This window comes from Neolamprologus brichardi, chromosome 1, assembly GCF_056152115.1.
Source record: "Neolamprologus brichardi isolate AB-2024 chromosome 1, ASM5615211v1, whole genome shotgun sequence".
NCBI lineage: Eukaryota > Metazoa > Chordata > Actinopteri > Cichliformes > Cichlidae > Neolamprologus > Neolamprologus brichardi.
In genome coordinates, this window is record NC_142104.1 from 16,330,225 (window position 1) to 16,350,700 (window position 20,476).

The 20,476-nt window shown below is 39.5% G+C and overlaps 2 protein-coding genes across 2 annotated transcripts; one reads left to right on the plus strand and one right to left on the minus strand.

Annotated features, from left to right (window-relative positions):
* Window positions 1–501: 501 nt before the first annotated feature.
* Window positions 502–7,809, plus strand: depdc7a (DEP domain containing 7, paralog a). Its single transcript, XM_006779991.3, has 9 exons — window positions 502–606; window positions 2,786–3,248; window positions 4,853–4,956; window positions 5,081–5,273; window positions 5,762–5,982; window positions 6,109–6,251; window positions 6,329–6,454; window positions 6,602–6,680; window positions 6,804–7,809. The coding sequence occupies exons 2-9, from the start codon at window positions 2,794–2,796 to the stop codon at window positions 7,025–7,027; spliced, it is 1,545 nt and encodes a 514-aa protein (XP_006780054.2). The 5' UTR covers window positions 502–606; window positions 2,786–2,793; the 3' UTR covers window positions 7,028–7,809.
* A 748-nt stretch (window positions 7,810–8,557) lies between these two features.
* On the minus strand, window positions 8,558–19,287 carry cstf3 (cleavage stimulation factor, 3' pre-RNA, subunit 3). The gene is made up of 20 exons (XM_006779992.3): window positions 19,066–19,287; window positions 18,362–18,466; window positions 18,098–18,193; window positions 13,226–13,258; window positions 12,547–12,644; window positions 12,401–12,467; window positions 12,278–12,312; window positions 12,070–12,196; window positions 11,894–11,971; window positions 11,620–11,782; window positions 11,247–11,356; window positions 10,998–11,114; window positions 10,687–10,905; window positions 10,486–10,588; window positions 10,271–10,340; window positions 9,979–10,174; window positions 9,715–9,865; window positions 9,500–9,594; window positions 9,307–9,367; window positions 8,558–9,120 (listed from the first exon to the last, which is right to left on the minus strand). The coding sequence occupies exons 1-20, from the start codon at window positions 19,090–19,092 to the stop codon at window positions 8,921–8,923; spliced, it is 2,151 nt and encodes a 716-aa protein (XP_006780055.1). The 5' UTR covers window positions 19,093–19,287; the 3' UTR covers window positions 8,558–8,920.
* Window positions 19,288–20,476: the final 1,189 nt, after the last annotated feature.

The following is a 20,476-nucleotide window of genomic DNA, read 5'->3' on the forward strand; positions in this document are numbered from 1 at the left end:
AATATCTTCCCATCTTCCTGGGAACAGCTATATCTGCAGGTCTTTATCAGGCCAGATTTACTTCCACTGTAAGCTTTTAGGGTGTGACCTAGTAAGTAAAAGGTTATGTGAAAGCTTCCTAGATGCTGGAGCATTACTTGAAAATGAAAGGCATTTACTGTAACTCCAGATTGCACCAGTCAGGGAGGTTTTTTTATAAGCACCTTTGCAGATCACACTGCATCCTATTATAATGACCAAATCTATGATAAAATAATTAAAGCTAACGCCGATAGTGAAACCTTGTTTGATTGTAACAGTGGTAGTAATCGCTCGCCTTCCATTTATTTAGTTTCAGTTGGTGGAGATAAGCGTAAAAAAAATGTAAGATGCAAAATAAGGTACTTAATGCGCCTTTGTTAAACTTCAGGGAAACAGTGAGAGCCTCGTTATCACGCTGGGAAGGCGGTGATTGGGTCATGAATAATGTATCGGGGTGGGAGGAGACAGTTTCGGCGTTGACTGTAGTTTAGTTGCGAGTGTCACGGTGTGTATTGAAGACCGGGACATGGTCTGAATGGCTTTCTTTACAGTCACTGGAGGAAGTTTTCGTTCATCGAACACCAGGTAAGATCGATTTAACAACTTCAGGTACTTCACCAAGCCAGATGTTACTTTTTTTATGCGTGTGGTAAATATATTGTTGCAATCCGAGGAGTTTTTATTACATAGGTTTGTAATCTGCGTTATCGACATGTGTCTACATTAAATCCCAATTTAATGTAGATTTCATGGATTTTACGCACGTCGTGCGTCTGGAGCAGGAAAGAAATCAGAAAGCTTGATTCAGTGAAGTCGAATCGTTGTGAAAAATGACAAACCACGGTTAATCTTTACAGAAAGTATACTTTTAAAAGGAGGATGACCTTCATAAATTCCAGCCTATTTTTTATGCTCTGTTAACTCTTCAGAGAATGAGTTAATAACTGATAGGTCCCAACTTTTTTTGGGACAGTTTGACATTTGCTCAGTGTAGCAGCAGGTGGGGCAGTGTTTATGTTAAAAACAGCGGGTAGAAGAGGGTATTTTGTGTGGACGTGGGCCAGCGTCTACGATGTGGATCCCAATCCATAGGGGCCAAAAAGCCAAACGGGGTTCAGCCATAGCGTGTTCAAGTTGTGCCCTAAAGCTTGATCAGTTAATCTTACTAGTCACAACATGTTGAACGAATGAAGGAACCTGCCACAGGCGATTAAGAACCTGCTGTTTTAGGTCTGATGGTGCTGCACTGCTTCTCATCTTAGGCCTCTTTTTAAGCATTGGTCCTCTTTCTTGTTAAAAAAGAAAAGAAAAGAAAAGAATCTAAATCTTTTCCCTTTACTGCAGTAGGAACACCTGTATGAGCCACGAGGGAATGATCACAGTGCTGAATGCTCCCTGTGCGATTATTTACCGCCACTGATGTGTACAAACAGAAGTGCACTATTATCCTGAGCTGAAATGCAGACCTGACACTCCTTGCATTCTCCCTTTTATTATTATTATTATTATTATTATTATTATTATTATTATTATTATTATTATTATTATTATAGAGAGAGGAGAATAGTCATAGGGAAGGTGACTGGGGTCAACTATGCAAACAGGGCTCAAATCTCAACCTGGCGCAAGCAACAAGAGGTGACAGAGCACAGCCTGTTCCCAGGATTGCTTTGATCCATATCTGACCTCCCACTTTTTTTCTTTTCTTTTTAACGAGCATTAATAGAAATTGATCAAATCCGAATTTACTGTGGTAATCCCGCTAATCCAGGGACCCCTGAAGGGATTCTCCAGATGGTCTTGCTGCAACTCCTAAATCAAGGATTTCATTGTGATAATGCAGCTCTTTCCTTTTGCTAATTACGCTGAACAAAAAGCATGGTAACTCTTTAAAAAAAATTGTCTTTCATTGGGAGTTTACATTTATTTTTGACTGCCATGTGCATAGTATGGATTTAGATCTTTTCTCAGTGTCTTAAAGTAATGAAATAAACATTTCAAATCAGTGCCTCATCGCCATGTTATGTTCCTATTATGCATACAAACCTTTGCAAGGTGTTCTTCCTTGAACAGCTGCAGCCCCAGTTGTTCTTTCCCGATATGTAAATCTGCACTGAGGACAGTTTCTTCTCTCCCAGAGGAAGAAGTGGTTTGACGTAGCTGTATGTCATTAGGCAACAGATCACCGAGATTAGCGAGCACACACTTCTCTGTGTTCTCAATGAGCTGTTGTATCTTTGAAAAGAGTGGGAGAACATCTGCTTGCCGCTGTATTGTTCCCAAGTGCTTTTCACATTCCAGTTTTACAGATAGGTCAGTAATCATTTTTGTCATGTTGTGCTATCATAACATGGAGTCTGGCTGTTGCTGTCAGTTCCTGATTTATGGCACCTGGCCTCAGCGAGCCTCTCTCCGATTCACTCCTAACATTTGCTCAGCAGGCTTTAAATGTTTCCTGTTGTGAGATGAAAGCCACACCAACATCTCAACAAGGCTAGCTCTGCTTTCTTTCACCAGTCTGGCTTGTGGTGGATGACACAGTTTTTTTTGTTTTTCTTTCCAAAGACAAAAAAAGGAAAGACCCAACAATCAAACACAGAACAGGAAAGAAGATTTGTTGACAAACTGCACAATCAATTGTTGAAGATGTGGTAGTAGTTAGTAGAACATGGGTTAGGCTATCTGGAGTGAAAGAAAACTCACAATATCATCATTAATCATTAGTCACAGCTTTCTAACACTTTCTCTTGACTCCTTCCATCAGAACGAGGCATGGCTGGGAAGCCTTTCCGAGCCACCTACATCTGGACCAGCATCATTTCAAATCTGCATACTCGCGTGGAGGTCAAGCGTCGGCGTCACAACCTGAAGTCTTACCATGACTGTTTCTTGGGTTCAGAGGCAGTGGATGTGGTGCTGGCACACATCACCCTCAACCGTTTTTTTGGAGATGAAGCAGTACCCCGCTATAAAGCTGTCAAACTTTGTCAGGCGCTCATGGACTCAAGGGTATTTGAGCCGGTGGGAATTAAAGTATTTGGGAAGGAAAAGAAGAAAACTACATTTGAGGACAGCAGTTTCAGTTTATACAGGTTCCTGAGTCCAGAAAACAACTCGTCTTCTACGCTGACTGGCACCAATTCCCTTTCCACTAATACCATTGAGAGTGGCTATGACTCACCGAGCATTGAAAGAAACACGAAGGGCTATAGTCCTCTACGGGAAAGGTACAGACATAAAGTAACTATTTCAGATGTAATCTGTGATTTGCTTAGCTCTCATTCCTTTAAGGTAATTGTTAAATCCAGTTTAGCTTCAGATAGTAAGATTTCTAAAAACTGGTTTGACATGAACAAAAGGTTTTAGAGTCAGAACATTCAGTCATGCATTGATTTCACAAATTTTCAGTTTCAGTTGATAATTTTTAGTTAATGCTTTCCCCCAAATCTAGTATTTTATAAATAATGATTAGGTAGATATAAACCATACTGATTTATCTCCCAAATATTTGATTTGTTTTCAAATTGAGGGTTTGGACTGGAATGGTACTAACATGGTGCTTTTCTGCTCTTATTTGAGCACTCAAAGCGCTTTCCTACTGCAAGCCTTATTCACCTATATTCATATAAGCACCTTGTTCTATCTCTAAGCAGCTTTGACATAACAGTCACACACTCACACTTTGATCGATGTATTAGGAGCAACTGTCCAAGGATACTTTGACACGTCAGACCCTAAACCATCAAGCTCTCAGTCAGTAGCCAACCTGCTTTACCTCCTGTGCCACATCATAATGGCGTGATTGTCTGAATACTGAAAATAAAGCTGAGCACAAAAACAAAAAACGGGTGGAATGATTTTCAGGTTAGTATAGATCAAGTTACGACCATCAGCAATCAAGGTGTTATGTTAATATGTGAGGCCTCTTTTATAACATGCACAACACTAACTTCTTGGGTGACCTCCCAATTGTGGCTCACCTTTGAAACACAAAATTGTACATTTTATTGTTAAATTTATTTAAGCTTTATTTAACCAGTTAAATCACTGACATCAAGGATCTCTTTTACATGGGATATCTGGCCAAGATGAATGCACCACTAATGTATCAAAACTAACATCAGATTAAATTAACGATATAAAGACTTGCTCACATAAAACACTTGCACACATTAGTAAACTGTAAGGATTTCGATCAAACTTCTTCTTCTTGGCTTCATCTCATCTGCCTCGGCTTGAAAGCATATAAACAAATGTTGTGGTGAGCATCTAAACTTTAAAATGTCCTTTACCTTGATGCTGGAGAGTTCAGAGTTTTACAGAGGCTGTCAGGATAGCAAAGGTTGGCAGAATACGGCTGCAACACATGGCCTCAGCACTTTGTGTTTACACTCTTTTGATCTCTTTAAAATCTGATGTTGTTGTGGGAGGGACAGACATGGGCAGACAGCAGGTCTGATGGCTGTAATGAGAGATGAAAGATTCAAAGGACCCATATGCTGTTTTAGTGTTTGGACAAGGCTTTTGTTATTTGCAGCATGGGTTAAGTCAGTCTTAATAGGTATAATTTAAACAAACAGGGAAAACAGTGGCTTTTGTTTAATGGAAATCCTGTTTGTCCTATTTAATTTCAGTCAGAAATAGCTCATATTTGCAAAACGCTTATTTGCAAAATAAGAATTTTTTAAAATCAAATATGCACAATCAAAACAGCGAATCAGACATACTCCATAAAACATTTGTTTACTGAAGCCACTTCTCTTCCTGTAATATGTCTGTTTATTTTGCCTCCTCTGTTTTGACTGATTGCTGCTATTACGCAACTGTGCAGGAAAGAAGCGCAAACAGACAAATCACTCGAGGACGTGCTGGGAAACCTCAACCTCAGCTCGACGATTACCCCTCAGATGATCAACCTCGGCCTCTCGCAAGAGCGTAAGTTGCTTTGTGTTTGTCTTTGATGAGCGTGACATAAAACAGGCGTCGTGTTTTCACGCTGAACATGACACAGCATTCTCGACGTGTCTGTGTATTTGTGACTTATATGGCGTTTTCACAGTTGTAGATGAAGTGTGGCACCAGCAGGCAGTGTTCAGACTGTTGCAGTTAATAGAGCTCCCCCTGTTGGAGAGCTTGTTAGAGGGTAAGGAGACATCGAGGCGTGCCCTACATGGCATGGACAGCGACCCGGACCTGTTGTATACATCAAGCTACCTAGACAGAGAGGTTCTGAAGGCCTTCGGTGAGGCTCAGTAAGTCCACTCATTTTTTCTTCTTCTTCGTTTTATAAACGTTGATCAATTCACATGAGTGTTTCTGGTGACCTTTGTTAGACTTTAAGACCTTCACGCCACGCCTCACCAGATTAGCTGGTCTGCTGATACTCATTTTCTGCTGCTCTGCAGACGTAGAATGTGTATAGAATGGCACAGCATGTCTATTTCCACTTGACCTGCTCTTTAACTTAAAGAAAAGCGCTCACCAATTGACCACTGCTTTTTTTTATTTGGTAGTAAAATTATGTGGAGGTGTAGAGATAAGAGTCATCGTAATAATGGTTATTCATTGGAACTGTGTAGTGTCCCTGCATTTACATGTAGTAGTTATATGCACACCACAAAACTGCAAAACCTCAGTTTGACTTCAGACTGTCTTGAACTTTGTTTATTAATTCTAATAATAAAGGCAAAATTTCAAATTCACATATAAATATTAAATCATAATACTGTCCTCTCTTCAGGGCTGATGAGTGGATGTCAGGAGCAGTGGACTGTCTGGAGTTTCTGCCTGATGAACTGGTGGTGGAGATCAGCCGAGGTCTGGCCGCCTGTGGAGACGACCTGATCCGGTGTAAAAGACTACTGTATCAAGTCCTGACTAAGCACTACGGACACACACAACAGCCACCTCTGCTTAGCAACCAAATTTTCGATATCCACTGCGGCATTTCCGAACTACTCGGTATGAGAAGGCTCTGTCAGATATTTTGTACAGATACAAGTTTACAGTAATAGATGTGAATCAGATTTTAGGTTTATGTAACTGCATCCCTGCCTTTCTAATGCAAATTTTGTGCTTTATCGACAGTGAACGGGAAGCGAGAGCAAGCTGTGGAAGCGCTCCAGCTGAGCCTGAAGCTGCAGGACTCTCGCAGCAGGGAGGAGCTGCGTCGGCTCCTGAGATTCATGTCTGTTGCAGCCAAACCGGAGGAGGTCAAACTGCACAAAGAGGTCAGCGCTAAGGGTGTATCTTGTGGAAGTCTGTACATTTTTGCTGGCTTTTTACTAACCCTAGATAATTCTCCTAGATTGAGAACAGAATGGCAGTGAAAAGGTCTTTCTCACGTGCCATTGTCTACAGCAGAAGACTCTCCAAAGGAAAGGTGGACTTGATGGTTCTGTTCATGATGGATAACCACTGTGATCTGTTCAAAGTGAGTGTTTCCAGTTTGTCTCTTTGCTAGTGTGTGTCCAGTGTTGTAGGAGGGATGTTATCTTATGTCCTTTACAGCCCCTACAAACAAGGAACAGCATATTTGTTTGTAGGAGAAGTTATAATATTTCGCTGTCTCTCCCACCAGATTCCTGTCTCACTGCACAAGATGGTTAGTGACAGAATAACGAATATTGTGAAAGGGAAGGATCCAGATATGTTGACAGGTTTGCAGATCTTTACCTCCTCACAGTCATCATTGCGTACATTCAGATATTTAACTGCTATTTCTGTTAACTGGGGGCATAAAGAGGAATTAATTTTTGGTTTTCTGTCTCTCTTTACTCCAGGATCAGCGTACTCAACAAGAGTAAGCACTGAGGTGTATTCACAAAATGCACGAAAAACCACTAAAGAGGAGCTCGTGTCTTTATTGCGGACAGTCCACGAGAGCCCTACGCTCTCTGATAAAGAAAAGAGACGGCTGCTTGGACAGTTTTATAAAGGCCATCCGGAGATATTCGTTCAGTACTTTGGAAATAAATTGTCCAGTATCAACATGTTGTTACAATAATATTTATTCATTTAAAAAGACCATATACTATAAGGTAAAGAACAAAAAAGCCAAAGCAATCCAGATGATGTGAAAACGTCCATGTCAGCGAGTGGATTTTATTTAGACTACTGAACGCAAATGTGAATCTTAATAATCTTAATTATTTAAGGAACTTGACGTTTTCTTTTGGTGCAGGACACTAACATGAAGTTTTAAATGAAACTGTTACTTTCCGAGAAAGACAAAATGAACCAAGTGTTCTTTAGTGATTTTTTCCCCCCCTTTTCTCACTGCAAACCATCTCGATGGTTTGATGTTTTGTAGGCAGAAAAGGGCAAATCTGCTTGCCAGATTTTTTTTTTTTTTTTAAAGATGTAAATGTTCCGTGTGTTTGTGCAATAGAAACAGTGTTACCAGTCAAAATGTTCTCAATGCGATGTACAGTATAGCTTTGTGTAAGTAACCCTCAAACGGAAATTTGAAACTGGAAATTTGAAAGTCTGATGTTGAACTGTAGTAAACAATAAGACGCATTCATGAGAATCAACCCTCTGGGTTTTTGTTTGTCGCATCACATCAACAAAACAGATGTTTGTGCTTTTTTTCTTTTGTAACTGAAAACCTTAGCTCCATTTTAGTGGCAGCTTCAATGCCTTTTAAGTAAGGTTCAATAAAACCCTCTGCACGAGACAAGGAAATTGCTTCCATATTTCTATGGAACACTATATAAACTTAAGAAGGATCTAAAATTTGTAGATTCCACACAAAATGTGTTTAACTGAAAAAAAACAAAACAAAAACAAACGTAAATAATTTGCCACCAGAATGCTGAAAAACCCATCAGTGTTCCAGTTGTTAGTTTACTTTAACAAATTATTTTTGTGTTAAACAGACCGTTGCATTCATTTTTTTATTACTTGACTGACAGTACTGAAATCTAATGTTGCTTTCAGCTGAGTTTAAGAGGAAATGGGAAACAGTTTTCATCCTGTTTGTTAAATAAGAAAGTGAATGGTTACTGAGTCCTGAGATAATTTGAAGCTAGAACACTAAATCACAAAACTAAAATATCTGTAATAATTTGAAACTACTAAAAGCTGTAAGAGAAGACCGACAACTACTTTACTTTATATGCGTTATTTGCATCATATGCATTGTGTTTTTGCTTCTGTAAGAATTTGTGTCTTATGGATTGGGCAGATTGTATGTTGCTAAAGAGCATACAAAGCTGTGCTAGGTAGAAAATTACCTTCTGAGCACCATGTGAAAACAAGCAGCTGGTTGATATTAAAAATGTTTGCTTATGTGCAGTGTTTTCGAATTTGTCATGAAATGAAGATCTGCTTGGTAGTGACAGCAAAATGCTGCTAACCAACTAATTGTTTAAGTCTTTAGTTATCACATTTAGAGACAAAACATCGATTCTCCCACAAAAATTGTAAAGTTTTATATTGTGCCCCCTGCTGGTAGTTGTCACAATGAAGCGTTACTTCAGTTTCAAAGTCAACCCCCCCCCCCCCCCCCCCCCAAAAAAGGAGCACAGTCGGGTTACTTTTTTCTCACTTTTATTGAAAGAAATTGTCTTTCCTCCAGTTATCTAAAAAAAAAAAAAGGAAAGGGAAAAAAGGAGCTTGCTTCCACTTTGCAATTCCTCATCAAACATTGCCAAAACTGGGAGGTGTGCCAAAATCAAAGGCTGAATTAAAAATTTTGTACAGTATCATGGTCAGTCTTTAAAAATAAGAACTGCTGACAAAACAAAAGCCACAAAAACACTCAGGTGCGCAGACTTTCTGTAGGTTTGTGTGTGTACACTTCTCTTCTGTACCAAGATCAGCTGATGTATAATCTGTCAGGTGGACATGTACATTTATCCTATAGGACCAGTGGTTAAAGATTACATTCTTTAGTTTATCGAATCCTCTTCTGTTGGCGTGCGCGGTAGATGTCGTGTATGGGAGGAGCAATCGCTCCTTTATCATCCTCCTCGTCTGAGTCTGCGTTAGGCCTCTTGAGTGACTTGGCAATAGTGTGGTTCTCCATGGATCCGTTGCCCTCCCCTCCTACATCAGGCTGTCTACCAGTGATCAGCTCTACAGCAGCATCAACAGCTACAAAGAGCAGGGGTAAAAAAAAAAGAAGAGAAGCAGGTCAAATGAAAAGTACAACAACCTGTTAACACACAATTAGGCAGTGTAAAACAGCTGCTCTGTCACTACAGCATCCATCACCACAGCTTTTCTTCTAATGTGACTAAAAATAGAGGTTGTCTGGATTCATCCTAAATGCAGACTTACTCTCAGGAAGTGTGCATCTCCTGAAAGTTTCCATGAGCTCATCCACTTGAACAAAGGGACCCTGCAGCAACAAACAATCACACACTCTTTTGAATCCAAGCAGCAAGGAGAGGGGAAAAAAAACTGTTCCTAACATATTTTATTCATTGCCCGTAAATATGAGCTTGATAAGTGTTAAGCTGCTGCTACTAACAGTGAAGCACGTAGGCGGAGGGAGCAGCTTCATTAGGATGACAGCAGCTGGGGGGACTGGGAAAACTCCACCAGGGACAGGGTGTAAACCTGGAGCTGCAGGGAGAAACACGAGAAGCTACGTCAAAGATGAATCCTTTCATGCTTTATGCAGCAGAGAGAGCAGTGGAAAGATGCATCGTACTCGTGGGTTTACTGGATTTGAGGACTACGTACGGGCAAGGTGACGTGGCTGGAAGGGGATCATCTGATTTGTGTCTGGTTTGGGATACTCAGGTTTACGGTCGACTTCGTCCTTTAAAGCAGGTACAGAGGGTGCCACCACAGTCTCTGGGAGAAGTGCTGCCAGTTTGGCACGTGACACATCCTACAAACAAGACGCAGATACAAATTAAGTATAGTTCATGTAAGCAGAAAAGCTGGCATCTGCTTATTTTAGTGGGAACAGGATACTGCGACGCCAAATAGGAAAACACACACCTTGTATCCAAGGGCCTTGAGTTCACTGGTGGAGCAGGGATAGAGGTCCATAAACTTGTATCTATCTACGAGTAAGGCCGTTTCTTTGCCCTCGTATTCATCCTTAAAGGCCATGAAACGCCTGCGCTCGACTTTCAGAATACTGGCTAGGTCTCCTATGTTGCTCTCGAAGGCAAGGAACCGGGCCCAGATCTCACTGAAAAAACAAAACACACATCACAGTTAATAAACATTGATATCGACAGTTATGACAAAGGTACATGTATGCAATTTATTCAATATTTGACATTACCCCGATTTTTCTGGTGATAAGCTTCCTGAGGTGAGGACACGTTCAAACAAAACCCTGGTGTTGTTATCCTCTGAAAACCAAAAAAACCCCTGATTATTTACAACAACAACAACAACAACAACAACAACAGGAGACATTTTTGCATTACAAAGGAAGAAACTAAGCCATCACTATTTCTTTGATATCAAAAGTAACCCACAGAACTTGTTACGTACCATTGAGGTGTGAGAGGTAATCGATGTATGCAAGTATGTACTCTGGAATGTCGCCATACTTCTTCAAACCAAGCTCAAAAATTTTAAAGGCCACTGATTTATCCTTTTAACAAAAAAACAAAAACAACAAAAAAGCCCTTAGACGTGTATGCGTGAAAAACACACAGTTCATACACTACACATCTGATCACGTGTTCTTACCTTGCTGCAGTAGTATTCCATGAGCGCTGCGGTGACGTACACATGGTGGCGTGTGCGTGGATCTTCTCTGGCTTTTTTAAAGATGGTGCGACCTGATTTGATGCCCTCGGCTCTCCTTGCAAACTTCATGTACTGGATGTAGACCAGTGTGGGGTCGATGTCTTCAATCGCCAACAACTTATTATAGATGCTGTGGACCTTTTCGTACTTCATGCGACTCTAAGACAGCAGAAAAGGAAATGTGCCAATAAGCCAGCGTGCCTCTTTCAGTCTGGGTTACAGAGTGTGCAGAGTTCGTAATGGACCCTCACCTCCTCATAGTCAGCAAAAGCAAAGTATAGAAGCATGTTCTTTTTCAGAAGAGTCCCGATGGCACGTTCATAGATGTTAGCCGCCTCATCGCTGAACAGCTTTGAGTTATTCATGTCCTGAGGGGTAGGGGGAGAAATACAGACTTATGGGACTGTTTGAGCTGAAGTTTGGCTTTATTTGAAAAATACTTAAGAGCCTTTAAACAAAAATGCACATTAAATTTCACAATGATAAGGTTCATCTCTCACCCCTTTCTCTGCCAAAAGTTTGCTGGACTGCTCCAGGTACTGTGCTGCCTCATACCATATGTCAGGATGGTGGCCCAGGACCAGCAGGCACTGTTCATAGGCAAACATCACTGCACCACAAAAAATAAGAGTTAGTGACTAAAATATTAGCTCTTCAACAGCTGAGGTTAAGCACATCTCAAGAATGCACATGGAGAAAAGTGTCAATGCGCGCCCTCTAGTGGCTTCAATCCCACATGTCATGCATTACCCACTGACTACAGTTGAAAACGTACTAAAAAATTACATATCAGCATAACAACTGGAATTACAGTCCTCCCGACACAAACACAGAATAAGATTTACCAACAACAGCTTGGCCACAAACAGTTACCTCTCTTTGTAATGAGGGTCTGGTCTTCTGTGCGCAGTGGGTTGCTTTTCTCCCACTGAATGTACTTCTTCCACATTTCCACCTGCTGTGCTTCCTGAGGGGAGTTCTGAGGTGGTACTGATGGTGCATTCCTGTCCAGCCCTTTCATCACTGTCTCATACTCCTGAAATATGTAAACAATACAGAAATCTGTATTAGCTTTATAATGAGAGTACACAGGACAAAGGACTGCACGTAGGCCTGTACATACTTGGGACACTGTGCAATATCTCACCTTAGCTACTCTCCTGGCATTCATGTAGTCTCTACTTCGATCCTCAATCATCTTTTTGGCCAAATGTACATTGATACCCTGTTTGTGAGACAGACAAGTCAGTCTACCAGTCACTCGGTACTCATGGTGAAAAACCAAAAACTCCATTTAAGAGCAGAAAAAGGTGGACCACCCGCCTCTTCATATTTGCTATAATCTCTCCAGAGCTGTTCAATGTTGATCATAGGGTTCACGCAGCCTCTCTGGTACACCCGCCGTACTGCGGTGATTCGCTGGTTCTCTGCATATGAACCCACAGCCTCACTAATAAAACAAAAAATTCAACATTAAAGAGATGCTAAGAGAGCTGAGTAACAATAAGGTCATGAAACAAAAAGCACTTACACTCCCTTGAGGAAATTGATGTAATCCACCCAGATCTGAAAGAGTAACAGATAGCGGTTATGCAATAGTAGTTTAAAAAACACTCATACCATTAGTACAAATACATTGTTCAGATTTGCATACCTGATATGACATAATTTCCATGCCAATTTTATCCAAGGCAAAGTCATAAGCCTGGGCCATCTTCTCTCTGATGGCAAGCAGAAGAGGTGTAAAATTGTATGGCAGTAAATAAATGCTCAATAAAACAACGCAGCTTGTCATCTTACTTGTAGCTGGGAAGCTTTCCTTTGGTCTCTCGAACATATGAGAGGTAGCATTTCCACAGGTCGATGTGCAACACTTTCATTAGGCATCTCTGAAACAACTACAGGGGCCAGAAGATGTTAAACAACAAAGCAGATGGAAACACACTTTTATATGTCATATACAGTCACAACGCTTTCTCTTAACTATTTGACTTTGGATGCAGATCATCTGTTTACAATGTAGCAGGATTGCTACATTTAACGGCATGAAGTTAAACCCAGAATACCAGATTTGTTCATGTTCAAATCTTTGACCTAAATGTATTTCATGTATATCAAATTATTGTTTTTATTTAATATTTATAAGGGGGATAAATGTTGAAAAGCTTAAAGACACGTAAAGACACACTGCTAGTGTGGAAACCTAGTGAGAAGAAACCCCCAAAGTGTCATCAATTGAGTTCAAAAAAGCGACTAACCCACTTCTAACATTTCAAAGACTTATTACTGATTTATAAAATTAATATTTTCTATTTAATCACCATTTCCAGGTGCTTTTTAATGGGTACTATAATTGTCTGTATGCGTATTCCCTTTGTAATCAGAAACAATACTTAACTAGTGTATTTAGGAAGTCATACCACCCTTCGCAGATTTTAAAATTTCACTTTCAGATTTCATGAGTGAGGCGGACACTTACCTTTTCTACCTTGTCATAGTTTTTAGCCTTGATCTGAAAATAAGAGTGTAATGCAATGTTAATTTTCCTGTACTTTTATGGCTTATCGGAAACATGCATTCATGCAAATGTAACAACCATTCACAAACGCACGCACGACCTCAAAGATCAACAAAGTGAAATTCACACAAGAATGACAAACTACTTTTAGAAAGGGGTTTATTGTCATATTAGTTGCGCCACGTTACCCAGGAAAAATACTGAAATTGGACTTCAGGCTGAGAAATCCAGTATTCAGAGAAAAAAAAAGGGCCCTTTTCCACATAGCTCAAAGCCTCAGGTGTGCTCGATCCATTAGTAAAAATTTGCAGCGATGAATTTCTTACGGCCTACTACAAATGAGCTGAAACCATCCTCCGGTACGTAGAGGTAAGGCTGTTATTTCTGTGGCATAAGCACTGTAGAAATGTGTAAGCACATCCATTTTATCCATAGTGGAATAATAAAAATTTGAAAAATGATTAGGGGGGGGGGGGGGGGGGGGGTCGGGGTCGGGGTGAGTGCGCTGAATTAGGCTTATGGTAACAAAAACAATAACTTTGCATGGCTACACTGACAAAGCAAAGGTCACTGCTATAACATACTTAAGGAGGCTTAAAAGTAAAAAGTCACAGAGATGTCATGAAATTATTAACAATGTCCTGACACTGCAGCTTAGACAGTTTACAGATTAATGTTAATATTTACACAGAAATGTGGACCAAATTCTAAACTAGTTGTTTTTGTGCGACCTATTAAAAATACTAAGACTGCAACGTTCCTATGGCTGTAAGGCCCAATGTAACTGCACTGGTATGTACAAAAGCCATTTTAGACCTACAAGAATAACATTAACATAGCATAAAAAGTTTCGAGGTCAAGTACAATTAATTAACGGTGGAACTCAATTTTCAAATTTTTTCAGTCATTAGGAAATGTCTTAAGGCGCTTAAGAAATAACCTACACTTTCTACTCTTTAAAAAAAGAACAACAAACCCAGACATAAAGCACCAGTAAACCTTTAATAATAAAAAAGAGGAAGAATACAGTGACATGTAAATCTTTGAACACCTCTTCAAAACCTCTGTTACTGGCCGTCACCGAGTAAAACTGAACTCCAAAAAATATGAAGATAAATAAATATTGTTAAATACTGTTAAAATAGGAAAAGTTGCAAAGGTGTGCAGCAACTTTTGCATGCGACAAAACTTTTCTTCGAATGTAAATGTTGCTCAAAATACAATAAAAATCTAGGGGACACTTATATCACATCAAATTTTGATGAAATATTCAAGTTAAAAAACCTTTACCACCAAACACTGTACTTTGTTGATAAAAAAATGATGTACCAAGGCAGTTGAACCTAAGATTATAAACTCTTTAATGCCCAGCTTAATATCTATCGCTCGATGTATATAGTAACTAAGTAAAACTTTAGTTATTTAAGCAAGCTTTGACATAGGAATAGAAGTGGCATAAGATTTAATACTAGAATTTCTAAGCTTTCTAAAATGTAGTGTATTTGGTTGGGTTACTTGCTGAAAGGGTTAAGTGTGAGCGAACCACAGGTAGCTTTGTCAGCAAAAGCTTTTACTAGAGCTGATGCAAATCCTGTTTTTGTGTAATACTGGAACAGAGAAGTTACATAATGTGCACAAATTACACTGCAGTGATGTTTTGTTTGGATGCATCTGCCTAGGTGGTTGCTGAAAAGCTCCTCCTGATATTTAACATGCCACATCCCTTTTCGCACTAAGTTGCATAATCGCGTCAAGCACAAAATTCTACTTGAGATGACTTGCTGCAACACACCTTTTTGTTAATGCTTCAAAGCTTACTATCAGCTTACTTTAACTGAAAAAAAGGAAAGCTCACAAGAAAAACATGAATATAATTATACAAACAGCTTAAAGTAGAGAAAGCACTTCAAGGCAGAAGATTAGTAAAGCCACATAATTTCTATTAAAAAAATTAAACGCAACTTCTTCACTATTTGTTGAAGATAACTACACTGAACTTTCCTTGGGGTGACCTAGTTTCTGAGAAATCAAAATGGTCCTAATGTATAAGAGTGCGGATTTTCTAAGTTTCCAATTTTTGAGGTCCACCATCCAACAAATGAATACAGTACTGGCTGCTATCTCTCAACACTGCTGTTAAGGTAGCGCAAATCTGCAGTTTATATATGAATACACAGTAGCTCAACTGCATTTAGTTCCCATTGTCATAAAGGTTATACAGGAGGATCCACTCTGAGAGAAAACAAGACACGAACTTAACAAAGGTAGGCACACTTTACCCTGTTGTTTCCTCTCAAAACATTTTTATCCATCATAGCACAGGCTGCTCATGCTGTATAACTCAAACATTCAAGTTAATGCACCCTGAAGGAAGCCCAAAGTAAGTTAGCCCCATTAAGCTCTTCTTACAAACTGCGTGTAAAATATTTTAGTAAGGGTACAAAATATAGATAAACCTCAGTCTAACAGTTAAAAACAGCTGGTTAGTCTCACTATACAGTGCCTATATTAATCAGACACAACTTTGTACTTTGATCAATGTGCTGCCTCAACATAAACCCAACTGAGCTGTGGTCTCGAAAACTAGGTCTTCAAAAGAGGTGAGTTATGAAGAAGACATGCTATGATCTGCAAATGAGGTCTTTAGAAAATGTGCCTAACACACACACACAAAAGAATTTTGCATCGACTTTAAGTGAAGAACACAATGACGATTTTTGACTACTTAACTCTTTAATTTTTTTTTAAGTTGAGATCTTCCCCCACATACTTACCAGACAGACTTTCTTTCTACATTATCATAAAATAAAAAATAAATTACATATATTACTAACACATACATCAAACTACGATAGTACACAAAGCCCTTCTGTTGCTGGGGGAAAAAACCTTTAGTTATTTAGCTATTTATGCCTTTAATTATTGACTGTTATTTCAGCTAACAGAAGGCTCAATGCAAATATGCCAGAATAAAAACTGGGTTTGGGGTTTTGGAATTAACTGTGTTTGGTAGGGAAAGAGGACTAAACAACGTGGGTTTAAAAAAAACAAACAAACAAACTTTAAAAGTATTGTATAAGTTCAGATTCAAAAATCAGCTTTATTAGTCGAGTATGCTTATCCATATAACAAATCTGACACTTGCTTAGAGCTCTTCCCTGCTTTCTTCTGTTGCTACTAGCTGACCTCTAAACCTACGCACATTAAAAAAAAATTTGCATTTCAAGTTAAGTAAGCTTTTAATGTCAGTACTGCTTACATTTTATTTACTTTGCATTTTATTGTAAATGCTAATATTATGTACAGGGGAAAAAAAAATCAGTCTACTGTCATGTCTTCTGCAGGTCCACAGCTTTGTTTAAAGCTGACAGTAGATGGTGTATCTACTATTCGTTTAAAATTTATAGTTACTTTCTGCTTTAAAAAAAAATGGATCCTAAGCAAACATCTAAAGTTAGAAGTTTTGTTCAAGTTGTTCAAGTTTTGTTTTTTTAAATAAAGCGACTTTAAATAAAAATATTGTTTACGAGTCAAGCTTCCAGACAAAAAACAAAAAACAGAAGGGCACCAGTGATGTGTAGATGCAACTGTTTTATTTTAACCCTCTAGCTTGTCTGCAGCAGATTACCAAGCAATAACCCAATAATAACAGTAATAGTAGGCAACTCTGATACTGATATTTTTAGAGGGCCTAAAAAGTGTGGACTTTAACAGTGATGCTTTACTGACGCAAATAAAGGAAATTGCTACTGGTGGTTTTAGAAAAGACTAGTCTGTTTAGAAAAGGTAGCTGCACATCTCTCCCTGTATTTCTGTGTGTGAAGACCAGGGGTGGACACATGGGGGTGATGTAACTTCACACAGGGAAGAAACCCCCTCAACCAGCCAACTACAGCCACTAGAACCTCAAATTAACCCACATTCGGTGCACAGCACAAAAGTAGCAAGTCTCCAGAAGGCAGGAGTGGCCTTTTAACTGGAAACTAAAGTCTGATGGTTTGGTGCAACTTCCTGTGTAACTTTTGGAAAGCACTGGTTTAAAATCAGTTGCAGTCATCTTTTGCAAAGGTGAAGGGCATCAAGGTTATTTTATTGGGTTAGCAAAAATTATTTGTTTGGGGAGGGGGGGGGGATAAAAAGTCATTCTATCAGTAGCAGCGAAGCCTGTTGATGGCATTGAGGCAATAGGGTCACTTTTCTTCAGGAGGAGTGGGGAGAAAGAAAGGGCCACACAGTTAAAATGTTTTTATACAGTTACCCAAAAGAAATGACACAGGAGGCAATAAATTGACACAACAAGTGAATAAAAGGCTAATGCACTCCAATACTATTAAAATAGTTTTAATACTGTTGCAGACCAAACATGCAACAAATGCACTTTACCCCATTAAAAATATGGCGCAGAAAATGTGTACTTTAAAATCCTGGGAACATAAGAAGAATTTTGTGGAAAAGATACTGTTAGAACTAATTCCCCCTTTGTTTGAATTTTTAAAAAGGCACAACTCTTAAGAAGTCAAGCAAAAGCCTGGGAAATATAAAGCATTTCACATCGTTCTTCACGCATGTTCAATCCATGTCCTTCAGGTTTAAATCACTTGTTAATCGTGACTGTTGATGGCAATCTTGTAATGAAAACTACAAAATTTAGGACCAATAGTTCCAGCTGAAGTAGGCAGGCTCAGCGATCCAAAATAAGAGTTGCGACTTTATTGGTCATTAAAGTAAGACAGTTTGGTCGTGTGAAAATCACATTGTTGATCATTTGTGGAAAAAACAAAAATCCCAGCCATGCACACTAAATAAAATTAAAAACAAAAGAAAAGTCTTAACCTCAGCTTCAATGTATAGCTTCCAGAATCTGCCAGAACTTGGGAACTGTGAGACAAGTCGCTCATATGTCTTCCTTGCTTTGTCTATGGGTTGGTTCTAAAGAAGGAAAATGCATTGACACCTCACACTCAACATATCAAAAACCAGTCATGGGAGGAAAAGATTTTATGGCTGCTTTGTATTCTAACAGTTTATAACCCAAGCCCAACCACCCTTATTCCCCAGTTTCCTTAACCCCAGGAATACAACTCTGTGTCACTAAACCTGTGCTTCTCGAATCAGAATGCTCCATGCGTCAAGGTCATATGGGTTTTCTTCCAACTTCTTCTCTGCCTTCTTCACCTTCTCAGGGATATATTCTGCTGCTGCCTGCAAGACAGCACAAAGGCACAGGGACAACATAGTTATGCCTCTGAACAGTGCTGGGGAACAAGTAATCTAAGGGCCAAGCGCTAAGTGAGGCCCATCCTGAGGCTTAGCACATACGTAAGTAGGTTTAGTATTCTATGGTAGTCAATAATAGAATAACTGACTACCACACTGCAGGTAAAGAAATTTACGAATATTTGGGTGGTAATTCACATTACAAATACAGAACAATGTCCAATTAGCTGGCATGTTAACTCCTTTTACGTGGCGCGACTAAGACTACATTCGATTAATGTGTACTAATAGATTACAAAAATGTAATGTAATTAACTCAATTGGTTTAACAACAAGCGTTAAATCGCGACTTTACTACAAACGCTTATACTCAATATGGCGAACGACGGGCTAAACTTGAGGCTTTCAGTCATAACCCAAACATACATATCTGCTACTAGTACTAGCTAAAATCGACGTAGAATAAGTCGAAACATAAGCAAATACTACCGCTTTGTCAACTTGCTAACATTATCCAAAATAACACGGTGTAAATCATGCATTCTTTTCAGCACGGGTTAGCTTGACCCGCTGCGTGTAGCTACCTGTTCGGCCGTTGCCTCCGTCGACATGGCTGGAAGAGTAACCTAGGTTAGAAATGTCTTTATCAATTGTGTGAACACTCAAAGAATAACGCGATGGCACGTTTTTAAAAACACTTCGTAATCGGCATAGCTTCAAAGAAGACGATCACATTGCCATCAAGCGACTAGCCGCTCAACGGCTCGCCGATGTCTTAAAATGGCGTGACACTAGTGTTCCGCTCCGCCAGTGGCAACAACAATAAGAGTTCCGGCGCGAGTCCTTCAAAATAAAGCGCCGATCTCTACGAAAGCGAGTTTGACAGTGTTCCTTTTGCCCTGCTCCTCTGAGTGCAGTTTATCTAAAGTTACATTGTATGTTCTGTACACTACATTGTGTAAGAAAAATGATTTACACGATTAAAACTATAGTCTATTTGCATTTTCTCAATTTTATTCTTTTTTTAAAAAAGTAAATAAATAAATAAAATACCATGAAATTCTAAATGTGCCTTGTAAATTATGTTTACTGTGATGTGCATCTGCTAATGTGATTCCTATGCGACTGCAAACCCGTGTTACAATTTTGATCTATAGGCGGCCTCTAGTAGTTAGTCAGTCAGTCACTTGTACCTTGACCCCTAGGCTTATTAGTCATTTTTGTGTAGATAAAAATACATAAATAAATTAAAACAAATACGTTGTTTACTGAAATTACAGAAAAATATGGCAATCAGTAAAACAAAGCTTGTTTTGTGCTGCAGACTGCTGGCCACCTCACTGGCCAATAGGGGGAGACAAACGATAACCATCGAGAGCGCGCACTTTCATATAACCGTCTGGCAAAATCCAAGCAGACCAAAGCAAAAGACCACGGAGCCAGTTCACGAGTAGACTGCTACCTTTTTTTCTTCTTCTTTCGTCCATACAAACTATTTCAGCAACAGCAACGCCGTGTTCGGTCTTCAGTGCTAAAGGAATTTATATACGGGGCCTTCTGCACATGTGGGTTCTTCTGATTACCCTCATTATCATCCCAGCTGTGTTTACCCAAGATAAACCAAGTTAGACAAGAGGTGTTCACACCTGTTTTCCAGCTGACCGGGCAGGCTCTGTTATTTGTTGTGTGTAACTCGGGTGAGGACAGATGAGGACTGACAAAGACAAATGCCTTTTGGTGGATTACATTATAGCTGGTCGACTCAGACACAAGGGGCTTATGGGCAGCTTTTTTGCCAGCTGGGTGCCTCCTGCCTGTCTGAGTAGTAGATTTCAGCTTGTATTTCCTTTGAAGGCTAGTCAGCATGTTTTTGGCATCACTAGTCCTACCTTTCATCATATTGATCTAGATTTCATATCTCTGCCAGGATCAGAATTAGAAAAAAAAAAAAAACTGTTATTGCTGGTCTTTTCACAGCAGATCAGGTGAGCAGTA

Coding starts and splice junctions, on each gene's coding strand:
- depdc7a (XM_006779991.3), top strand. CDS start 2,794: ATGGCTGGGAAGCCTTTCCGAGCCACCTACATCTGGACCAGCATCATT. Junction 3,249..4,852: donor TATAGTCCTCTACGGGAAAG/GTACAGACATAA, acceptor GCAACTGTGCAG/GAAAGAAGCGCAAACAGACA. Junction 6,455..6,601: donor ACCACTGTGATCTGTTCAAA/GTGAGTGTTTCC, acceptor CTCTCCCACCAG/ATTCCTGTCTCACTGCACAA.
- cstf3 (XM_006779992.3), bottom strand. CDS start 19,092: ATGTCGACGGAGGCAACGGCCGAACAG. Junction 13,259..18,097: donor AGCTATACATTGAAGCTGAG/GTTAAGACTTTT, acceptor TCTTATTTTCAG/ATCAAGGCTAAAAACTATGA. Junction 9,595..9,714: donor CCAGCCACGTCACCTTGCCC/GTACGTAGTCCT, acceptor TTCTCCCTGCAG/CTCCAGGTTTACACCCTGTC.